This window comes from Haliotis cracherodii, unplaced genomic scaffold, assembly GCF_022045235.1.
Source record: "Haliotis cracherodii isolate W230 unplaced genomic scaffold, xgHalCrac1.p SCAF_31, whole genome shotgun sequence".
In the NCBI taxonomy this organism is placed as follows: domain Eukaryota; kingdom Metazoa; phylum Mollusca; class Gastropoda; order Lepetellida; family Haliotidae; genus Haliotis; species Haliotis cracherodii.
The window spans coordinates 1,242,037-1,263,011 of record NW_027266288.1 but is presented as its reverse complement, the minus strand read 5'-3'; the positions used below and the strand labels follow the sequence as shown (position 1 = coordinate 1,263,011).

Sequence of the window (20,975 nt, the reverse complement as noted above, 5' to 3'; positions counted from 1 at the left end):
GTGTTGCGGAAGGCAAACGGAGACCAATAGGAATCATCGCCACTCAGCCTAGCCTTTATGAATGCTCAATTCAATATTGTCTGTATGCATTGGCGTCCATCCACAAGATACTGACTGTAATGCTCTGTGTGGCCACTCTGCTTAGCCTTTATGACTACACAATTCCAGATTGCCTGTATGTATTGGCCTCCATCCAATAAGATGGCATTATGTGTCCATTTCGAAATCAATAACATTGATAACCATCACATTAGTAACATTCACAAAACTTTGAAATTATAACAATAACATTCACCAAGTTCATAATTTCTAGTTGACCGAAAATTCCGAGGATATCCAGCTTCACTCCAAACCAACTGCTTATTTTTCAAGAAGAAGACTCCTGATGCTGTGAGTTTGAGCATGTGTGTGAGTCCGCATATACGTGTGTGCTTATCAGAAGATATGTACAAGAAGTGAACAACTTACACTTTAACGAAGCGAGGGAGCGAGTTGGGTTTTACAATGTTGGCTTATGGTCTTTACAAATTGTACCCATGTGGGGAATCCAACCCGGGTCTAAATAAAATGAAGGCTGCACGATTACAAAGAAAGTCATTGCCCCGTCATTGGCGTCAGTCAGTTGCGTCACTGGCATCACACCAAGTTAAGTTACGAGTGTCGGCTCTCAGCTGGCCAGAGACATGTTAGATCGCTACCAGCGGTGTACCGTTGCACAGCAGTACCGGTATGGCGGTGGTACAGTGGTGGTGTGAGCTTGCGTCACTCGCCCACAGCCACAGCCACAGGACAGGCGTCGTCGTCTTGATTTTTAACTCACCGGTGCTCGATTGTGATGGTTTTGAAGACAATCGTATTTCACTTTGCACTTCGTCAATTTTAATCTCAACAGGATGACACCCTCTCTAAAAACAGCTCATTTGTAAAGACGAAAGGAAACATCGAGCAGTGTCTTGACCAGAGCACATGTCAGTGGTGGTGTGGGCTGGCATCACTTACAGCTTACTTGATTTTGTCTTCATAGATGATCGACATGATGATGAGGTTTAAGACCAGTCTTGGTACCCTTTGGGCTTAGGACTGGTCGTTAATTTTAATATCAATCTCATAACGCCCACCAATAAACACGATTTTTGTAAGGAATGGAAACGGCATGACAAGCAAAAAGTTAAATGCACCAGTATCTGTTGTCCATCCCAATCTGGACTAACTCTTTGCAGTTGTGCAAGAGCAGTAGCTCCGGCTCTGTGTCCTACAACCTGGACCATCATCGAGAAAAAACAACAACAGTTGTCTGGTCCGTCATCAGCGATGGAACATCAGTAGTCATCAATTCTGCTGTGTGTTTACAGACTATGGAGGACTAAGCATCAATATGATGATAATGTCATCATGGAACATGGTCAATACTTTTATTTGATTTGTAATGTTGTCAGTATCCATTCCTAAAAATACCATCTTTGACACAATCGTTCTGTTTTCCTGTATGCTTAGAATTCTTTTAATGGTAGTATTAATACTCTTGGCGTTATACGGACACATATTTTTTGGTGAAACTATTAACATTGTTAGAGCCAGATGGTGACTCTGTCAGATTTGTTTTGCTGCAAGAAATGATGCTGTCATACATTATATGATGGAAATTAGATCGCCGTCTTCCATGTAAAAATAGAATTTAAAGTGTCTTGTTGATAAGGTGTTCAGGAAAGTTTACAGTTCCCACTGATACCATTCGCCATTGAATACACACTGAAATTGTTGTCAACCCCATAGACACCAGCGTCAATACATCGTGATTACAGAAGACACCACCATGTGCCACACGATCTTGTACTCGGGAGTGGAACGCCATACCCCAGGCTGTCATTGTGAACCTGGTGATTAGTATGAGGTCACGGTGCACCGATGGGTACTTACACAGACGTGGTTACACACGATACTGACTGTAGTGCTCTGTGTGCCAGCAGTTGGAGAACATGATGGGTACTTACAAAGGGGTGCTTACACAAGATACTGACTGTAATGCTCTGTGTGGCAGCAGTTAGAGAACATGATGGGTTATTACACAGGGGTGGTAACACAAGATACTGACTCTAATGCTCTGTGTGGCAGCAGTTGGAGAACATGATGGGTATTTACACAGGAGTGATTACACAAGATACTGACTGTAATGTTCTCTGTGTGGTAGCAGTTGGAGATTATGGTGCTACAATGTAACCTTTGTCCTGCTTCTGTCACTGACTATATCAAGTTGCATCTGTAATACATTCAGAAGTTAAAAATAATAGTTTCATTTCAGCCAACGTGTTTTTATTATCCTAGGATATATTTGATCTTTAAATACCTGTAATGTATAAAGCATATGATTTGTCTAGACATAGATTCATCAGATCTGACACGATGACCAAAACGCAAGAAATGGAATAATACATAACTGTGATATTGGTAAGATTATCTGGAATACTGGATTGGTTTGGGCCGTCGGTCAAATGTCCACTTAGCATACACAGCAACTACTTCTACAATACGCTAATATGAACAGAACGTTTTTAAAGCACTGTTATTTATCTGTCATGGAGCAATAGTATATACATGATTTTCAATTCACTGAGTACAGATTCATGTATTAACACACACATATGAGCACACTCTTAAAATCGGGATAAACAAAGAAACATTTGATGTACGTGTGTATATGTAATAGGATAGTTATTCCCTATCATAATGTTTAGATATTACTTAAATGAAGACCTGTAAATGAGGACAACTGACCTTTAAACGTGATTTCATTTTGTTAAATGTTGGACAATGATTATACAATTGTTAACCAAGTGGAAGACAATGTGTAGACAAGTGTCAGACAATTGATAGACAAGTGCGTGCATTGGGAGGAGAAGGATGCTAGAGAGGACATGGCTAATGGCCTACTTTAGTTACAGCTGAAACTCACTTAACTTGGGATTGTTTGTCAGTTCAATGTACAAGTACCAATACGCGTGTAATGCAGCATATTAATATCACAAGGGTTACAGTCATGTGACTCATATTCATATTTCATGTGCAGAATATTTTGATTGACAGCTAAGTCTGTCTATAAAGATAAGGTACCCCACATTCCACCACTCGGATGACATTCAGTCCTTAAAGGAAACGACCCTGTCAACAGCATGGTGTTCCGACTTTGTCTCTGTGTGGTCTTACTGTGTGCTTGTGGATATGCTAACATATCCAGTGACTACTGTCAGGTGCTGGACAACTACGACACCTTCAAGACATCCATGGACAACTTTCTGGCTTCCAGGGATGAAACCTGTGGGAACACGGACATGCGCAGTGGTGAGTAGATTGAAGCCATTTCTTCGCCATCCCACACACGGCATTCTTACCATGTTAGTTTTGTCTCCCAATTATTCCATGTTCCTGCTTGTCAACAAGTGGTTGATCTGATCCAGACCTATTTCACTCACATCCAAAATGTCCCATCTTTTAGTGCTGAAGAGCTTATCTTAAATGAGTTTGACCAGTCAAGGCTGGTCTACGTCTAGTGACAAGACTTTGGTATTGATACTGACGCGTATAGTATTCAGGAGGTAAAAGTAACCGTGGGTTGGGTTCCAAAATCCCCTCAACATCATCTACAGTATCCTAGTACGTGTGTATCCTTTCTACGAAGGATCAAGTGCGAATACTTTGTTGCCAGAATTGAGTAAAGTTGTTGTCTGCAAAAACAGAAACACAGAAAATAACAATAAATTGTGCTTTGTTCTGCTCGAAATTTGATTTTAACATCAGTATAATTTATTTAGCACAACCAGTTCTTTAGTCAACAAAAACTTCTTCACCACAAGCCCCACTTTTGAAATCCTAACGCTCGTTGTGACACAAAAGATATGATGTCAGTCAGCTACAACAAGGCGAAAAGTTCAAGCTCTCCATTGTCCCTGAAACATGTTCATTTCCATCGTTTTTTTGCCCAACACATAGTAACCACGACTGATTTTGTAACCTGAAACTACATATTAATATGTTTGTATGCCTACCGACTATGACTGAGAAAGAAGTAATTTTTTTTAAATATGACCTTCCGCGTTTGATATAATGATATAATGATTAGAAACCTCTGAGTGACCAATCAGAATTGACCATTTTCCTTGTTCATGCAAAATTCTTGTTTGCAATAGATTGCAGGAGCATCCTGAACGAGTTTCCCGAAGCTGAAGACGGAGTTTACCGGATCAAGCCGACAGATGGGAAGGGGTCATTTCTGGCCTACTGTGACATGACCCAACACGGTGGAGGATGGCTGGTGAGTTGAGGACAATATTTGCAGCATGACATTCTTCCTTCATTGTGTTTGCTATTGGTGTTTCATTATTTGTCAAATGGGGTAACAGCTTTTATTACGATATTTCTCTTTATCATATAATGGGTAGGTTTCTCGGCAGGATAAAGCCAACGGATAAAAACGATATCCGTTGGGGTCATATGCGGATAGAGATGCAAATATCAAAGGTCAAGTAGGGACTACTTTCAGTGTTTATAAACAAACATGGTGTCGCACTTGTCATTCGGCGATCGAGTCAGAATTAACCATCGTGAATCTGGATAAACTACAGGGATAATTGATACAATTATTAAAAAAACAGTCTTATATACTGAAAGTCAGTGTCGAACTGCGACGTAACTAAGGAATTTTATAAGTTTGGGCAACTTTGGAGATATAAATTTTGGAAACAATTTTGCGAGGGCACTAGGCCTAGCAGAGCGGGATCAGAAGCCATATCTGTGCTTGTAGACCTCTGCGGCTTGAAACCTTTTCCACAAATACAAATAGTTGGGTTTAGGCGAAATATGTATGAATTGTTACCTTGTTTCGTTTTGGCGCTGTGTATACATCTGACTATACTTCTTAACGTTAGGACAGAACAGGCCGACTGTGAACAATCACTGGCCGTGATGCCTCATAGACTAGGGTTAGAGTAGCTGCCCTTTGACAAAGGGCAGTTACTCTAGCGGACAGACCGATGGATTGTCGCGAAAGGCAAGTTAAAACAATTGTTGTTTTGCGTATATGTTGTTTCGCCACTGTATAAGAAACAGATTTCAGTTGGAACTATATTGGCTACTGTCACTGTCCGACTGACACATCACCTACCCTGTGACGTAATAAATATTAATGCGCGCATTCCAGGAAAACTCGCAATGTTTAGGTAATGTTTGTGAGTGAGGGGAAGCGATTTTCAAGCACAGAATTGAAGAATGACATTATATGATAAAGAGGTTATCACGCTTGTGTGTTTAGGGATGGTAAATATCCTGTATTAGGAATAAACACTAAGTATTTAGCGAGCCTTGGCGAGCTAAATACTTAGTGTTTATTCCTAATACAGGATATTTACCATCCCTAAACACACAAGCGTGATAACCTCTATATATTTTGACCATCCGACTTTGAAACTTTACTGTACAGGTTTTTCAAAGGCGACAGGATGGGTCTGAAGATTTCTATCGAACATGGTTTGAATACATGGATGGATTTGGAAACCTTACAAGAGAATTTTGGCTTGGTGAGTACTAACTGCAATTCGTCCTGAATAAATATTTAGCGTTTCTGTGACGTCATCCCCATATGTGTCTGTGTGTGTGGTATGTGTGCGTGTGCGTGTGCGCGCGTGCGCGCACGTGTGTGTCTGCGTTTGTGTTCCTGTCTCCAGCTCTGTGCATGAGTTGGTGATGGCATTATTACAGCCATAAAACAAGGGGTATGTGTACATATGTTGTGTGTGCAGTGTGTGTGTGTATGTGTACGTGTGTTGTGTGTGCAGTGTGTGTGTGTATGTGTACGTGTGAAGAAGGAAAATACATTTATACGAGGAACCGTATTGAGCCAAAATATTGTTGGTTGGCCTGGTATCTCCTTTCCATGGAAGAGACGAGTATGCGAGTCTCATCCTGGGGAATGGTAGCCCACTCGGCCTTCTACGCAAATGCCAACTGCTGGCTATGGACCCAATTTGTCCTGCCATGATGAGAGATAGTCATCCACATCATAACTCTATCCCCACCAAACCTGTTCACTTCCTGTATGCCGTTTTCGGCGTAACGTTCTCACCGATGTCTGTAGACCCGTGCTCTTCCTTCCTCTCGCTAAGAGGAGAAATTTTGATTATGGTGAGGCCATACCCTGTGTTGACGACACCAATGCAGTAGTTGTTGAACATGTTGTCGACTCAATATGAGGCGTCGAATAGGACGAATTGCTCGTCGACCTGCTGCTTTTGAATGGTTTTGTACAGTCTGGTCGGAGATTCTGCGCAGTCAGGGTATTTGGTATGCGGTTGAGGTGGCTGTGGTTGTCCTTTCACTTTGGTGCCACAGTCGGATGTTGTGATCTTGGGCGGGGAGGAATATTCTTGGTCGTCCCGATCTTTGCCGATCACGTGTTGACCCATGCTGTTGAAATCGACCCATAGCCATGTGATGGTGCTTGGCGCTACATTGAAAACTCTGGCTACAGCTGATCGGGATTCCCCTGCCTGCAAGCGGCCAATGACGGTGTTTCCTTGCACTTCTGTTAATCTTGGCATGTTGGTGAACTGCCACTGTTCGACTGACGACGATGTCAACCAATCGAAAACCCCTGCACTTTTATACAATTCATATTGCATCCATTCGCGTACAGCTCCATGGCCCTTTTGTTAATGCACTGGGTGCATTTATCCGAATCATATGTGTTTCCCGACTAATGGTTTGTATGTCCTTGTTGTGATTATTTTGATCCGCAAAATATATCACTGACACTATAACACATGAAACCTCTTTATTTTGAACCTCTTGGGCCGCTAATGGTTGCCATTATGGCCAAAAGTATCCGTATTGCGTTACTTGGTTTGAGGATTATATACACGAATATGAGTATGCGTCCGAGAGTGAGTGCATGCATGTATACGTGTGGTCGGTGTGTGTGTGGTCGGTGTGTGTGGGGGTGTGGGGGCGGGTGTGGGTGTGGGTGTGGGTGTGGGTGTGGGTGTGGATGGGTTGAGGGGGGGTTTGCTCGTCACGCTGCACACGTTTGTTTCCCCACATGGGTGACATTGATATAACGTGTCCCCATCATAGTGTTGCTGGAATATAACAATGCTATACACAGTGCTAATCTGTAATCATTCATTCAGTTTTCATCAAGCGTTTCCATCCACCGTAATAGCGTGATTATTTAGGTTTAAATTAATGTAATCTGTGACTGGAGTCTCAAGGCCTACGGTAGAAAGTACATTCTAGTCATATTTCAGGAAATGAGAAGATACACAGACTGACGAAGCAGAAAACCTATGAGCTGCGGATCGACTTGGTGAACAAATCTGGAAGTCACTTCTATGCCGAGTACAACAGCTTCCATCTGGGCAGCATGTCTGAGTTCTACACTCTGTTCGTGGGGAACTACTCAGGGACGGCTGGTGAGAGCTTTACATATTTGAAGCAACAGTATAATTTTATTTGGGTAGTGAGGGACAACTCATGAGTATCTTATATATATTTTTAACTTACTGTTTAGTGTGAATTAGAAGGTTATGCATTCTCTCTGAATATACATTCGTTAATTTCTCTTATTTAAGTGGTTAAAGTACAGGAAAGTAAACATATCCGTCGTGAAACTATGAAACTCCACCAATACCTCATCACTCCTCATTTCTGCTGCCCAAGATTTCGTTTATTTTGACATTTTGACTTGGCAGAGATAGGCCCATTTTTTCAATTGAGACATTCGAACATAGATTCACTTTTAATTGACATATCAATTCTTAAGATTGGAGGCATTGCATCGTTGCATAGAGCATACCGTGCTTGTTTCATCATTTAAATATTTATTGGATTGATTTATCGCATCACTGACATTAGCATATGATAAATGAAAAGTCTATATCTCTTTGGAAAGTATGAACCCTAACACACCATGAAGCACATGAAACTGTCCGCAACCTTTCATCATTCAAAACCCGTGTTTTAATAAGAGTAGGTTATCCACTAAAAGATACAGTAATACAACGAAATATTCTAGTCTCTGTTCATTTTCAGGAGACAACATGGTGCAGCATAACAACACTAGATTCACTGCCAGGAACCTGGATCTGGATACATACACCTCCGGCAACTGTGCTGCTCGTTATGAAGGGGCGTGGTGGTACACGAACTGTTACGGGTCAGAACTCAATTGGCTGTACAACAAAACACTTCACTGGAGGGGTTTGTCAGGTTTGACATCTTCATCCATGAAAATCCGACCTCTCAACTAACTCATGATTGTTTCGTTTCGTTATTTCCGAAATGCAAAACACAAACCTATCCATTTGTATAACCAACGAACATATATATCGTAGTTCAGTAGCAAATGGTTATTTTACAAGCATTATCACATCCTCTAAGGTACTCATAATTCCATGGTTTTTGTTTGTCATACCAGTTCACTAATTTATCAGCTCTAAGTGGTAGAGTAGAGGTATATAGTTCCGTATTTGAAGAAGGATCTAAAACTTAAACTCTTACATTGGTGTTACATAGTCATGCGAATAAAGTATTACTTTAAACAAGAAGCGTGTGTCGTTCAGACTGCTGACATATTTCGAGAAAGGCACGGAGTGGTAGGATGAAATCCTACATTATGATTGTAGATTAACACAGTACGAGAAACATGGTTTACTTTGACCACTAAAGATGAGAAGTGGATTTTGTATACCAAACGTAGGCAACAATTCGTCCGAACTGAATAAACCCATTTACTTTACCTTATATTCTGTTGTTCATCATACACCATAGCTAAAAGAAGAAACTGAAATCTATGTGTGAGTAAGGTGGGTGTTTACAGCCACTTCCAATTGTATTTGAGTTACATTTTGACTTGTTGTCAAATATAAGATGAAGTCCGAAGTAACGCATGTTAAATCCCATCACCATAAATACGTACGTGAGAATCATGACACTTTCCAGGTCACTGCGACCCATGGAAGACGAACAACAACAGTTTCCTTCCCGTATATATCTCTAATTAGGCATTCAGCCTAAATCGATCCTCAAACATTAAAGGCATGTTTTATGTGATGTTGTAATATATTTGTTATACAATCGAAATCGAAGTACTGGGTACCAGATAAATAGTGCGACTTATCCGGGACTCGACCTATCCATCAGATAACATGAAATATGTTAGGTATATAACATGTTTTCTGTATGAAATATACACAGACGCATTTGTCTGAGCAACATTTATGCATTTAAATAAGAACACCAAAATAGTTGAGTCCGACCTGTCAGGGCATTTTTAACTTATCTTAAACTACTGGGACTGTAAATGTAGTTCGAGAAAATCGGGAACTCGACACATTATTTGTATGTGATACATCTTTCATCATTCCTACAGCCATTAACGCAGCTGCGCACGAGTAAAATTACTTAGAAACATAGAAATATAAAACGTCAGCGCCGGACAATTATCAGTCTCGATTATACACCGAAACAGATTCTGTTGGAGGGTAAAAGGCAAAATAGTGGTGATAAGTATATTTATTACCCATATGGGCTCAAATATGCAAATATGTAATAACTTTTTGATATTTGCACAGTGTGCAATAAGTGATTCTCGAAGCTGATTGGTCAGTTGAACAAAGATCAATTTTCATTGCACAACAGAACTATTTTTTTCTTATTACATTCATTCACAAATCCACGCCTTTCCCTTCAGATGTTTTACGTGCTAAAATCTCACTGATTCGAGATTTTTAAGACAATTAACAATGTTTCATATATCATTTTCGTTTTACAGTAAAAACCAAAACTACGTCTGCGTTTGTAAACAAATATGGCTGGCCATTTGACACCTGTCAAAGTAAATGACCTCGTTAAAGCGGACGGAGATCTGGCTGACATGAAGAGTTATTAGTATAATTCACCCCCTGAACACATTTAATGTCTTTGTTGTCAAAACTGCATATGGTCAGATTGAAGTTCCACGATTCAGATTGTGATGTTGCCAGAAACTGTTTCTAGTGCGCCAAGATCATCACCACCAAGTCCGGGTTTGCGTCTGTGTCAGAGGACTTGCTGATTGATGAATTGTTCGACCACCCGAACCCCAAAACCGGACTTAGTACAGACAGGTTTGCCTTTGTGAACGATGATGACATCGATAACTGCCAATGAAAATAAAAACACAATGAAAAAGACTAAACTTGACAAGTTGACATGAACTTAGTCCACAAATTTATACAGGTAAGAAAAAATCATTTTGCAACAACGTTTAGACTTTCTGAAAGACATCATAAAGGAACCCAATTCTTAAAAAAATTTAACGTTGTGGGAAGAAATAAGAACTTGACACTTTTTTTATAAAATGTATACGTTTTTGTAACAGTGACGTCAGCACAGTGCGGTGCTGGGCGGTATGCAGGCTGACTGACGTCCGGGCACCAAACGAGGGTTAATGACACAGTAAAGGTCCAACCAAACATTATTCTTTGCAAATTTATCATTTCGGCACGCATTTAATTCGAAATGTCTACTTTGAAGGAGATCAAGGGCAGCAGAGTGTGTTACCTTAGCGACAAGATTACCAACATCTGGTTGCGAAATCGATGCACTTTGCTGAACTCGGAGAGGTTTTGAAATCGAAACCAAAGTAATTAAAAATACAAGGAAAAGAAAACTTGCACCAGCGATCTGATCCTGTGTCCTTTAACTAAATGAACTCCGTGAATGCGGACGGCTTGGCACCAAGTCTCCTGATACCATGTTAGTCTGTCAACAGCTATTCGACCATTATGAAACACATCATAATATCAACAAACACCCATGATCTACTAGGCTACAAGCGCGTTTGACAAGTCCTCCTAAAATCCCACATGCACGTGTTTCCCATCAGTCACACTTGTTTCAAATCACACACGATGTTCATTAGACGTGCTGTCCTGATTAAACTGTAACGCCGGTTCTCATGCCATTCCTGGTTTCGGCTGTCTCATATCTGGGTCAAGTCAGGTCATTCATCCGACACTGTGACAGCAATCGTACTTTTCAAAGTTTACCTTCTTTTCGTAACGTTTCTCGAACAAACAAGACTAACGTACATTCCGTCTATGTTGTTGTTTTAGGTTTTGACATTGTTTTCAAATGACACATAACAAATTTGACAGGTTTTCCGTGTTTCCTCTTCTCAATGTGAATGTCTCTGCTGATGCAGGACGGGGGCTGTCTGTCAGTGACGAGATCTGTGCAAAACAAGCCTTGATTAACAAATCGCGACAATGTTAGTAACATAAGTAGCTCTTATATATCTATACTGTTCATTTAATGACCATAGTCAGTGATAGCCGCAAGGACTCATTCCTGGTTGAATGTACCCAAATGTAACGACTCATGGAAAGTGAATGTGGAAGGACATACTTGAATATGTGTATGCACACACAAGCTCCACAACCCTTTCAAGAGTAACGCCATCATAGAAGATGGCAGTCAATGTTGTAACACCATGCTCAGTGACGGATGCTTGTGTCTTCTCGACATACGAGTTGACCAAAGTCGATAAACTGAGTCAAAGGTAGAAAACACACATAATTACAGCTTAGATAATTACAACTGAAATACTGGCTACGGATCACCAGCAGCCAGGTTAGACCACCTGCTCTCAACTTCGGGGTGTATTCCCTCAGTACTCAAACATCAATGCAACTCCTACCTTTGTAATACTTAAATTTCACCCGTGAAAAGCTGGGTTAGAATTGGTCATTAGCAACCATCGTAACTGTAGATGCATAGACCGATGCTCAGGATGTCTGTCACTGGGTAGTCTTGTCCAGAATCAATGATTTGCAGACCGCCGTCATATAGATGGAATATTGCTAAGTGCAGCGTAAAACAACAAACCAACCAGACAAACGACAGTCATTGAAAGAGGAAACACAACGTAACTACTTTGTAAGCCAACCAAAAGTTGGCATCCTAAAGAACTGTTAGCAAGCCATGTAGGGTTATTTCTATAACACGTCACTCTTATGACATCACAACGCTCATTGTGACACAAAAGATTATTGTCATAGACGGTTACAGAAAGGCGAAAATATCCAAACGTGCTAAAACAAACACACAAACAAACAAACACATCTTTCTATAGCTGGTCTATGCATGTATGTTGGACATAAAACGAAGGGACAGTCGTTTTCACATCCTTCTTTTGGAAATGAACGTGAATATGTTTGTTTGAATGAGTAGAGGTCGAGGTAAAGACAAACAAAGTTGCTTGACATTATATTTGTTTCTTGTCGGTCTGTAATTAGTCAAGTCTGGATCAGACCATTGAATGATTGTTGCCATGAGCATCGATTCACACAATTCGGATCCGATAACTTGCATCAACCAAGTCACCCGATCTCGTTAGTCGCCTCATACGACATGCATGGGTTGCTGAAGACCTATTCTACCAAGAATCTTCATGGGGTCGCTGGACATTATATCACACGCCCTTTGCCAATAATAGTAATGTTTGGTTTGTTAAGTCAAGCTTCCACAACAACTGATGCGTCATACAGCGATTGTAATTTGTGGAGGCATTAGAGTGATGCTCAAGAGACTCTTGCTATTCCTAAGTTGTCGTGACGTGTTGTGCATTGTGCATCAAACTCCAACCCTTATTCCACCATAAGTAGGTACTTGAGCTTCAGACAAGAATACACTCAAAACAACACTGACCTCGAGATGTGGCTTTACTGAGTGCAGGACGTTCTTGTGTTTACAAATAATTAAACATCATATACCATATTCTATGTATTGTTTGTGTGTACGTGTTTCTGTGTGTACTGCTGGTGTGTTTGTGTTTCTATGCGCACTGATTATATGTACACGTTTCTGTGTACTGCTTGTTATGTAGGTGTTTCTGTGTGTACTCCTTGTATGTACGTGTTTCTGTGTGTTCTCCTTGTATGTACATGTTTCTGTGTGGACTGCTTGTATGTACGTGTTTCTGTGTACTGCTTGTTATGTACGTGTTTCTGTGTGTACTGCTTGTATGTACGTGTTTCTGTGCACTGTGTGTATGCACGTGTTTATGTGCACTGCGTGTATGCACGTGTTTCTGTGTGTACTGCTTGTATATACGTGTTTCTGTGTACTGTGTGTATGCACGTGTTTATGTGCACTGCGTGTATGCACGTGTTTCTGTGTGTACTGCTTGTATGCACGTGTTTCTGTGTACTGCGTGTATGTACGTGTTTCTGTGTGTCCTGCTTATTTGTACGTGTTTCTGTATACTGCGTGTATGCACCTGTTTCTGTGTACGGCGTGTATGCACGTGTGTCTGTGAGCACTGCTTGTATGCACATGTTTCTGTGAGCACTTCTTGTATGTACCTGTGGATGTGTGTAATGATTGTATGCACGTGTTTCTTTGTGTACTGCGTTTTTTTCGTGTTTCAGTGTGTACTGCTTGTATGCACGTGTTTCTATGTACTGCGTGTGTGTACGTGTTTCTGAGTGTAGTGCTTGTATGTTCGTGTTTCTGTGTACTGCCTGTATATACATGCTTCTGTGTGTACTGCGTGATTTTTCGTATTTCTGTGCATGTTGCTGGTATGCGCTAGTTTCTGTGTGTATTGCTTTGTGTGAACGTGTTTGTGTGTGTACGATTTGTATGTACGTGTTTGTTGTGTGTGCGGCTTATATGTACGTGTTTGTGTGTGTACGGCTTATATGTACGTGTTTGTGTGTGTGCGGCTTATATGTACGTTTTTTTGTGCTTACGATTTGTATGTACGTGTATATTGTGTGTACGATTTGTATGTACGTGCTTGTTATGTGTACCATTGGTATGTACGTGTTTATTGTGTGTACGACTTATATGTACGTGTTTGTGTGTGTACGATTTGTATGTACGTGTTTGTTGTGTGTATGATTTGTATGTACGTGTTTGTTGTATATACGGCTTATATGTACGTGTTTGTGTGTGTATGATTTGTATGTACGTGTTTGTTGTGTGTACGGTTTATATGTACGTGTTTGTTGTGTGTACGGTTTATATGTACGTGTTTGTTGTGTGTATGATTTGTATGTACGTGTTTGTTGTGTGTATGATTTGTATGTACGTGTTTGTTGTGTGTACAGTTTATATGTACGTGTTTGTTGTGTGTACGGTTTATATGTACGTGTTTGTTGTGTGTATGATTTGTATGTACGTGTTTGTTGTGTGTATGATTTGTATGTACGTGTTTGTTGTGTGTACGGTTTATATGTACGTGTTTGTTGTGTGTACGGTTTATATGTACGTGTTTGTTGTGTGTACGGTTAATATGTACGTGTTTGTTGTGTGTATGATTTGTGTGTACGTGTTTGTTGTGTGTACGGTTTATATGTACGTGTTTGTTGTGTGTACGGCTTATATGTACGTGTTTGTGTGTGTACGATTTGTATGTACGTGTTTGTTGTGTGTATGATTTGTATGTACGTGTTTGTTGTGTGTACGGTTTATATGTACGTGTTTGTGTGTGTACGATTTGTATGTACGTGTTTGTTGAGTGTACGATTTGTATGTACGTGTTTGTTGTGTGTACGGCTTATATGTATGTGTTTGTGTGTTTACGATTTGTATGTACGTGTTTCTGTGTATATGGCTTGTATGTACGTGTTTCTGTGTGTACGGCTTGCATGTACGTGTTTGTATGTGTACGGATTGTATTTTCATGTGTTAGGCAGATGGGTCTCTGGCGTCACACAAAGTTTAGTTAAGAGACATGTTAGATCGCTACCAGCAGTGTACCATTGCACAGCAGTACCGACATGGCGGTGGTACAGTGGTGGTGTGAGCTGCGTCACTCGCCCACAGCCACAGGACAGGCGTCGTCGTCTCACAGGTGTTCGATGGTGATATAGTTTTGAAGACAATGGTACTTAACTTTGCACTTTGTCAATTTTAATATCAACACCCACTCTAAAAGAGCACGTTGCGCATCTCAGTGGTGGTGTGGACTTGCATCACTTACAGCTTACTTGATTTTTTCCTCATTGATGATCGACATGATGATGAGGTTTGAGGCCAGTCTTGGTTCCCATTGGGCTTAGGACTGGTCGTTAATTTTGATATCAACAAGATAACGCCCACCAATAAACACGATTTTTGTAAGGAATGGAAACGTCTTGAGCAGCAAAAAGTTGAGTGCGCTAATATATTTTGTCCATCCCAATCTGGGCTAACTCTTGGCAGCTGTAGCTCCGGCTCTGTGTACTACAACCTGGACTTTCATCGAGAAAAAGAACAGACAGTTATCGAGGACGTCATCAGAGATGTAGCTACATCAGTAGTCATCAATTCTGCTGTGTGTTTACGGACCATAGAGGACTAAGCATATATATTTCAGGATGATAATGTTCAATGAAAATTGGTCAATACCTCTATTTAATTGATGATATTTTCAGTATCTGTTACTAAAAGTACCAACATTCATGCTTTCTTTCTGTTTTCCTGTATGCTCAGAATACTTGTAATGTTAGTATTGATAATATTGACATACAGAAACATATTTCCTGGTGAGACTATTAAAATTGTTAGAGCCAGATGGTGACCATGTCAGTCTTGTTTTGTTGCAGGAAATGATGTAGCCCTACTTTATATGATGGAAATCAGATCGCTGTCTTCCTTGTAAAATACATAGAATCTAACGTCTCGTGTTCGTAAGGTGTTCAGGAAAGTATACACCTCCCACTGATACCATTCGCCATTTGGACTTTGTTCAATACATGCTAAAATTGTTGTCCACACCAAAGACACCACACAAAGTCAGTACATCATGTTTACAGAAGACGCAACAAAGTGCCACACGAGATTGGTACTCTGCTGAGAGCTCTCATTCGGGAGTGGAACACCATACCCCAGGCTGTCATCGTGAACCCTGGTGATGAGTATGAGGTCACGGTGCACCGATAGGTACTTACACAGGGGGGATTACACAAGATACTGACTGTAGTGCCCTCTGTGTGGCAGCAGTTGGAGAACATGATGTTACAATGTAACCTTTGTCCTGTAATACATTTAGAAGTTAAAAACAATGCTTTCATTTCAGCAAACGTGTTTATTATCCTACGATATATTTGATCTTCAAATACTTGTAATGTATAAATCGTATGATTTTTCTACACATAGATTCATCAGACCTGACATGATAACTAAAACGCAAGTAATGGAATAATACATGACTGTGATATTTATAAGGTTATCTGGAATACTGGATTGGTTTGTGCCATCGGTCAAATGCCCAGTAAGCATCCACAACAACTTTTTTTGGCAATAAACTGCTTATCATTTGAAGAAAACGTTTTTAAAGCACTGTTATTCATATCTCATAGAGCAATAGTATATACATATGTTATCTAATTTACTGAGTACATATACACGTATTCACACACACATGAGCACACTCATAAAGTCGGGATCAACAAAGAAACATTCGATGTACGTGAGTAAATGTGATAGGATAGTTATTCCCTGTCACAGTGTTTAGACATTACTTAAATGAAGACTTGTAAATGAGGACAACTGACCTTTAAACGTGATCGCATTTTGTCAAATGTTGGACAATGATTATACAATTGTTAACCAAGTGGTAGACAATGTGTAGATAAGTGTCAGACAATTGATAGACAAGTGCGTTCATTGGGAGGAGAAGGATGCTAGAGAGGACCGGGCTAATGGCCTACATCAGTTACAGCTGAAACTTCACTTCACTTGGGATTGTTTGTCAGTTCAATGTACAAGTACCAATACGCATGTAATGCAGCATATTAATATCACGAGAGGTACCATCACATGACTGGCACGTTTTAGAGCTAGCTCCCACTCGCTCCACATAGAAACCGGGAGATATTTTGGTATCCCAAGACAGCGAAGGTTATGTATGGTTTGTAAAACAGGCTATGTTGAGTCTGAATACCATTTTGTATTGGTTTGTGAAAAATATTATGCTCTCCGAGTGACATATATTCCTCAAAAATATTATGTAAATCCATCAATAGAACAATTTTACATACTTATGTCGTCTCTGCATCAGTCAACAATTAGAAGTCTGGCTTGTTATATTTACCACGCTTTTAAGTTAAGGAACTCATTTTTGCAGAAGTAATATTCTTTATCTATGAATGCCTTGCTGTTGTGTATTTAGGTGTACACAGTTGTATTTGTATACATGTCTGGTGAACCGAATTGTACTATGGGACGCTGGCCCACACTCATGTACTGAATAAACAGATTAGACTCATATTCATATTACATGTCCAGAGTATTTTGATTGACAACTAAGTCTGCCTATAAATATAAAGTACTCCTCACTCAAGCATACATTCACTTGGATGGCATACAATCCCTAAAGGAAAAGACCCTGTCAACAGCATGGTGTTCCGACTTTGTCTATGTGTGGTCTTGATATGTGCTTGTGTATATGCTAACATATCCAGTGACTACTGTCAGGTTCTGGACAACTACGACACCTTTAAGTCATCCATGGACAACTTTCTGGCTTCCAGGGATGAAACCTGTGGGAACACGGACATGCGCAGTGGTGAGTATATTGAAGCCATTTCTTCGCCATCCCACACCTGGTATTCGTACTTTTTGTCCTCTGATTACTCAATGTTTCTGCTTGTCAATCATTGGGTTATCTGGTCCAAATCTAATTACTCACCTCCAAAATGTCATCATATCTGAGCACTGAAGAATGAGTTTGATAACACCTTTGCAGCACTGACCACGTAAGGCTCATCTAGGTTTGGTGATAAGACTGTAGTAGTATTGCTTACTGACGCGTAGAATATTCAGGAGAGACAAATAACTGTGTGTTCGGTTACAAATTCAAATTAACGCTCTTAAATCATCTGCAGTTACATCGTATGTTTATCACCTTTCCACGATGAACTGTGCGCGAACACTTTGTTGTCAGCGAAGATATTGAGTCAAGTATCATGGGTTTACTCACATGTTTGGAATGGTTGTCTGTAATAACAGAAACACTGATAATATAAAGTAATGGTGCTGGTATGGAACATCAGTATTATTCAGTCGCATGAATGACAGTCATTGAAAGTGTAAACACATCGTAACTACTTCGTAAGCTAACCAAAAGTTGGCAGCCTAACGAACTGTAAGAAAGCCATGAAGGGTTATTTCTACAACACGTCACTCTTATGACATTACAACGCTCATTGTGACGCCAAAAATGTTGTCACAGGGAGTTACAGAAAAGCGAAAAATACCAAGCTTTCCTTTAACCCCAAGACTTGAAATATACTTTTTTTGGATTGCTTTTGCAATATTTGTAATATTTGTAATATTTGTAACCTGACACTGTGCATATTGGTATTTTAAATGCACACTGACAATGACTGATAATTTTCTTTAAATATGAGATTCGGCCTTGATGAGGTCGCCAAATCTACTTTTTTTTAATCAGAATTATTTATGGTGGTTTGAAACCTCTGAAAGGCCAATCAGAATTGACCATTTTAATGTTCAACAGATTGCAGGAGCATCCTGAACGAGTTTCCCGAAGCTGAAGAGTTTACCGGATCAAGCCGACAGACGGGAAGGGGTCATTTCTGGCCTACTGTGACATGACCCAACACGGTGGAGGATGGCTGGTGAGATGGCGACAATATTTGCAGCATGACATTTATATCACTGTGAATATAGCTGATGCTGTTTTTTTTCCTTTTTCATTCCTGTTAAACACCCTTTTGGCTTTTCGATGCAACGTATTTACTGTTAACACTCTTACAAACCTATGCCTCTATATTTTGATTATCTGAGTTGAATTTACAACGTTCAGGTGTTTCAAAGGCGACAGGACGGCTCAGAAGATTTCTATCGAACCTGGTTTGAATATATGGATGGATTTGGAAATCTCACAAGAGAATTCTGGCTCGGTTTGTACAACTTCCATTTGGTCCACAAATATGTAACATGAATATGTTCTATATTAACGACATCCCATTTAACCCATATTTTAAATGTAGGTTGTTTGACCACAAGAAAGCTGTTTTAAAAGATATAAAAGTAAAATAAGGTCATCCTGCAAATGAGTATGTGTGCGTGTGCGCGTGTACGTGTGTGTGTGTGTGTGCGTGTGCGTGCGTGTGCGTTGGGGCTGTACCCAAGAAGTCAGAGGTTTATGCACGTCTCACTATACAGATGGGTTCCATTCCCGACATGGGTACAATTGGTGAAACTCAGTGTCCCCATTGTTTTGTTGCTGAATGTTGCTATACACATGGGTACAATTGGTGAAACTCAGTGTCCCCATTGTTGCGTTGTTGGATGTTGCTGTACATATTGCTGTCCTTTACTGACTCACCTCCTTGATACAGGCGTTCTATTCATCTTCAATGTGTGGTAGTTTAGGTTTAAAGTAATATAATGTGTGACTGGAGTCTCAAGGCCAACGGTAGAAAGTACAGTCGAGTCATATTTCAGGAAATGAGAAGATACACAGACTGACGAAGCAGAAAACCTATGAGCTGCGGATCGACCTGGTGAACAAATCGGGAGGTCACTTCTTTGCCGAGTACAACAGCTTCCATCTGGGCAGCATGTCTGAGTTCTACACTCTGTTCGTGGGGAACTACTCAGGGACGGCTGGTGAGAACGTTAACTATTTTAAGCAACAGTTTAATTTTAATTTGATAGTCAGGGGCAGCTGGTGAGCATGTTATACATTTTTAAACTTACTGTTTAATGTGTATTAGAAATTTATTCATTCTCTCGGAATATACGTTCATTAATGTGTCTTATTGAAGTGGTTTAAGTGCAGGAAAGTACACATATCCCTCATGAAAATATCAGACTGTTATTTCTGCTGTTACCAAAGATTTCCGTCGTAATCTTGACTCGGCAGAGATAAGCCCATGTTTTCAATTATGAAATTTCGAACAAAGATTCAAGTTCGGCTTTACGTTGAACATATCAAATCTTATCGAAGCAAGCTGGGAGGCATTGCATCGATGCACGGAGCTTGAAAGTATTTCCTGCCAGGTGACATCATTTGCATATCCGCAATCTTCATCCTTCAAACCCTGTATCTTAATAAGAGTAGGTTATCTACTAACATAAACAGTACAACGAACTATTCTGGTCTCCGTCCACTTTCAGGAGACAAGATGTTGTATAGTAACAACAGCAGATTCACTGCCAAGAACCTGGATCTGGATACAAACTCCGTGAACTGTGCTGTTTCTTACAAAGGGGCGTGGTGGTACAAGAGCTGCTACCACTCAGAACTCAATTGGCTGTACAGCAAAACACTTTACTGGTCTGGTTTGTCAGGTGTAACATCTTCATCCATGAAAATCCGACCTCTCAACTAACTCGTGATTGTTTGATTTCAGTATTTCCGAAATGTAAAACACAAACCTACCCAATTGTATAATCAACGTGAATATATATCGCAGTTAAGTGGCAAATCGTAAGTCTCTCAAAGAAACTTATAATTTCATGGTATTTGTTTGTCATACCAGTTCACGGATTTATTCATGTCCAAGTGACGTACAATACTGTACAGGTATAGAGTTCCTTAATGAAGTAGGATGTAAAAGTTGAACTTTGGCGTTCTTTGGCGTAAAATAGTCATGTGAATGCAGTATTATTTAATACAAGAAGCATGAGTTGTTTAGAATGCTGACGTATTTCGAGAAAGGCGCTGAGTAGAAGGATGATATCCTACATTAGGTTGTAGATTTACAGAGTACGAGAAAAACGTTTACTTTGTCCACTTAAGATGATTTTGTACTCCAAAGCTAGGCAACAATTCCTCCTAACTGAATAAACCCATTCCCTATATCTTATACTCTGTTGAACATCGTACACCACAGCTGAAAGAGGAAACTGTCATCTACGTGTGGGTAAGGTACACCACAGCTTAAAGAGGAAACTGTCATCTACGTGTGGGTAAGGTACATCAC

General features: G+C 40.2%; 1 protein-coding gene and 1 pseudogene across 1 annotated transcript; both read left to right on the top strand.

The window, feature by feature from the left end:
- Nucleotides 1–3,092: 3,092 nt before the first annotated feature.
- On the top strand, nt 3,093–9,029 carry LOC139477117 (fibrinogen C domain-containing protein 1-like). Its single transcript, XM_071259663.1, has 5 exons — nt 3,093–3,336; nt 4,182–4,306; nt 5,471–5,567; nt 7,293–7,457; nt 8,077–9,029. The coding sequence occupies exons 1-5, from the start codon at nt 3,168–3,170 to the stop codon at nt 8,292–8,294; spliced, it is 774 nt and encodes a 257-aa protein (XP_071115764.1). The 5' UTR covers nt 3,093–3,167; the 3' UTR covers nt 8,295–9,029.
- Nucleotides 9,030–17,314: 8,285 nt separating this feature from the next.
- LOC139477148 (fibrinogen-like protein A) lies at nt 17,315–20,419 on the top strand (annotated as a pseudogene).
- The last annotated feature ends 556 nt before the right edge of the window (nt 20,420–20,975 follow it).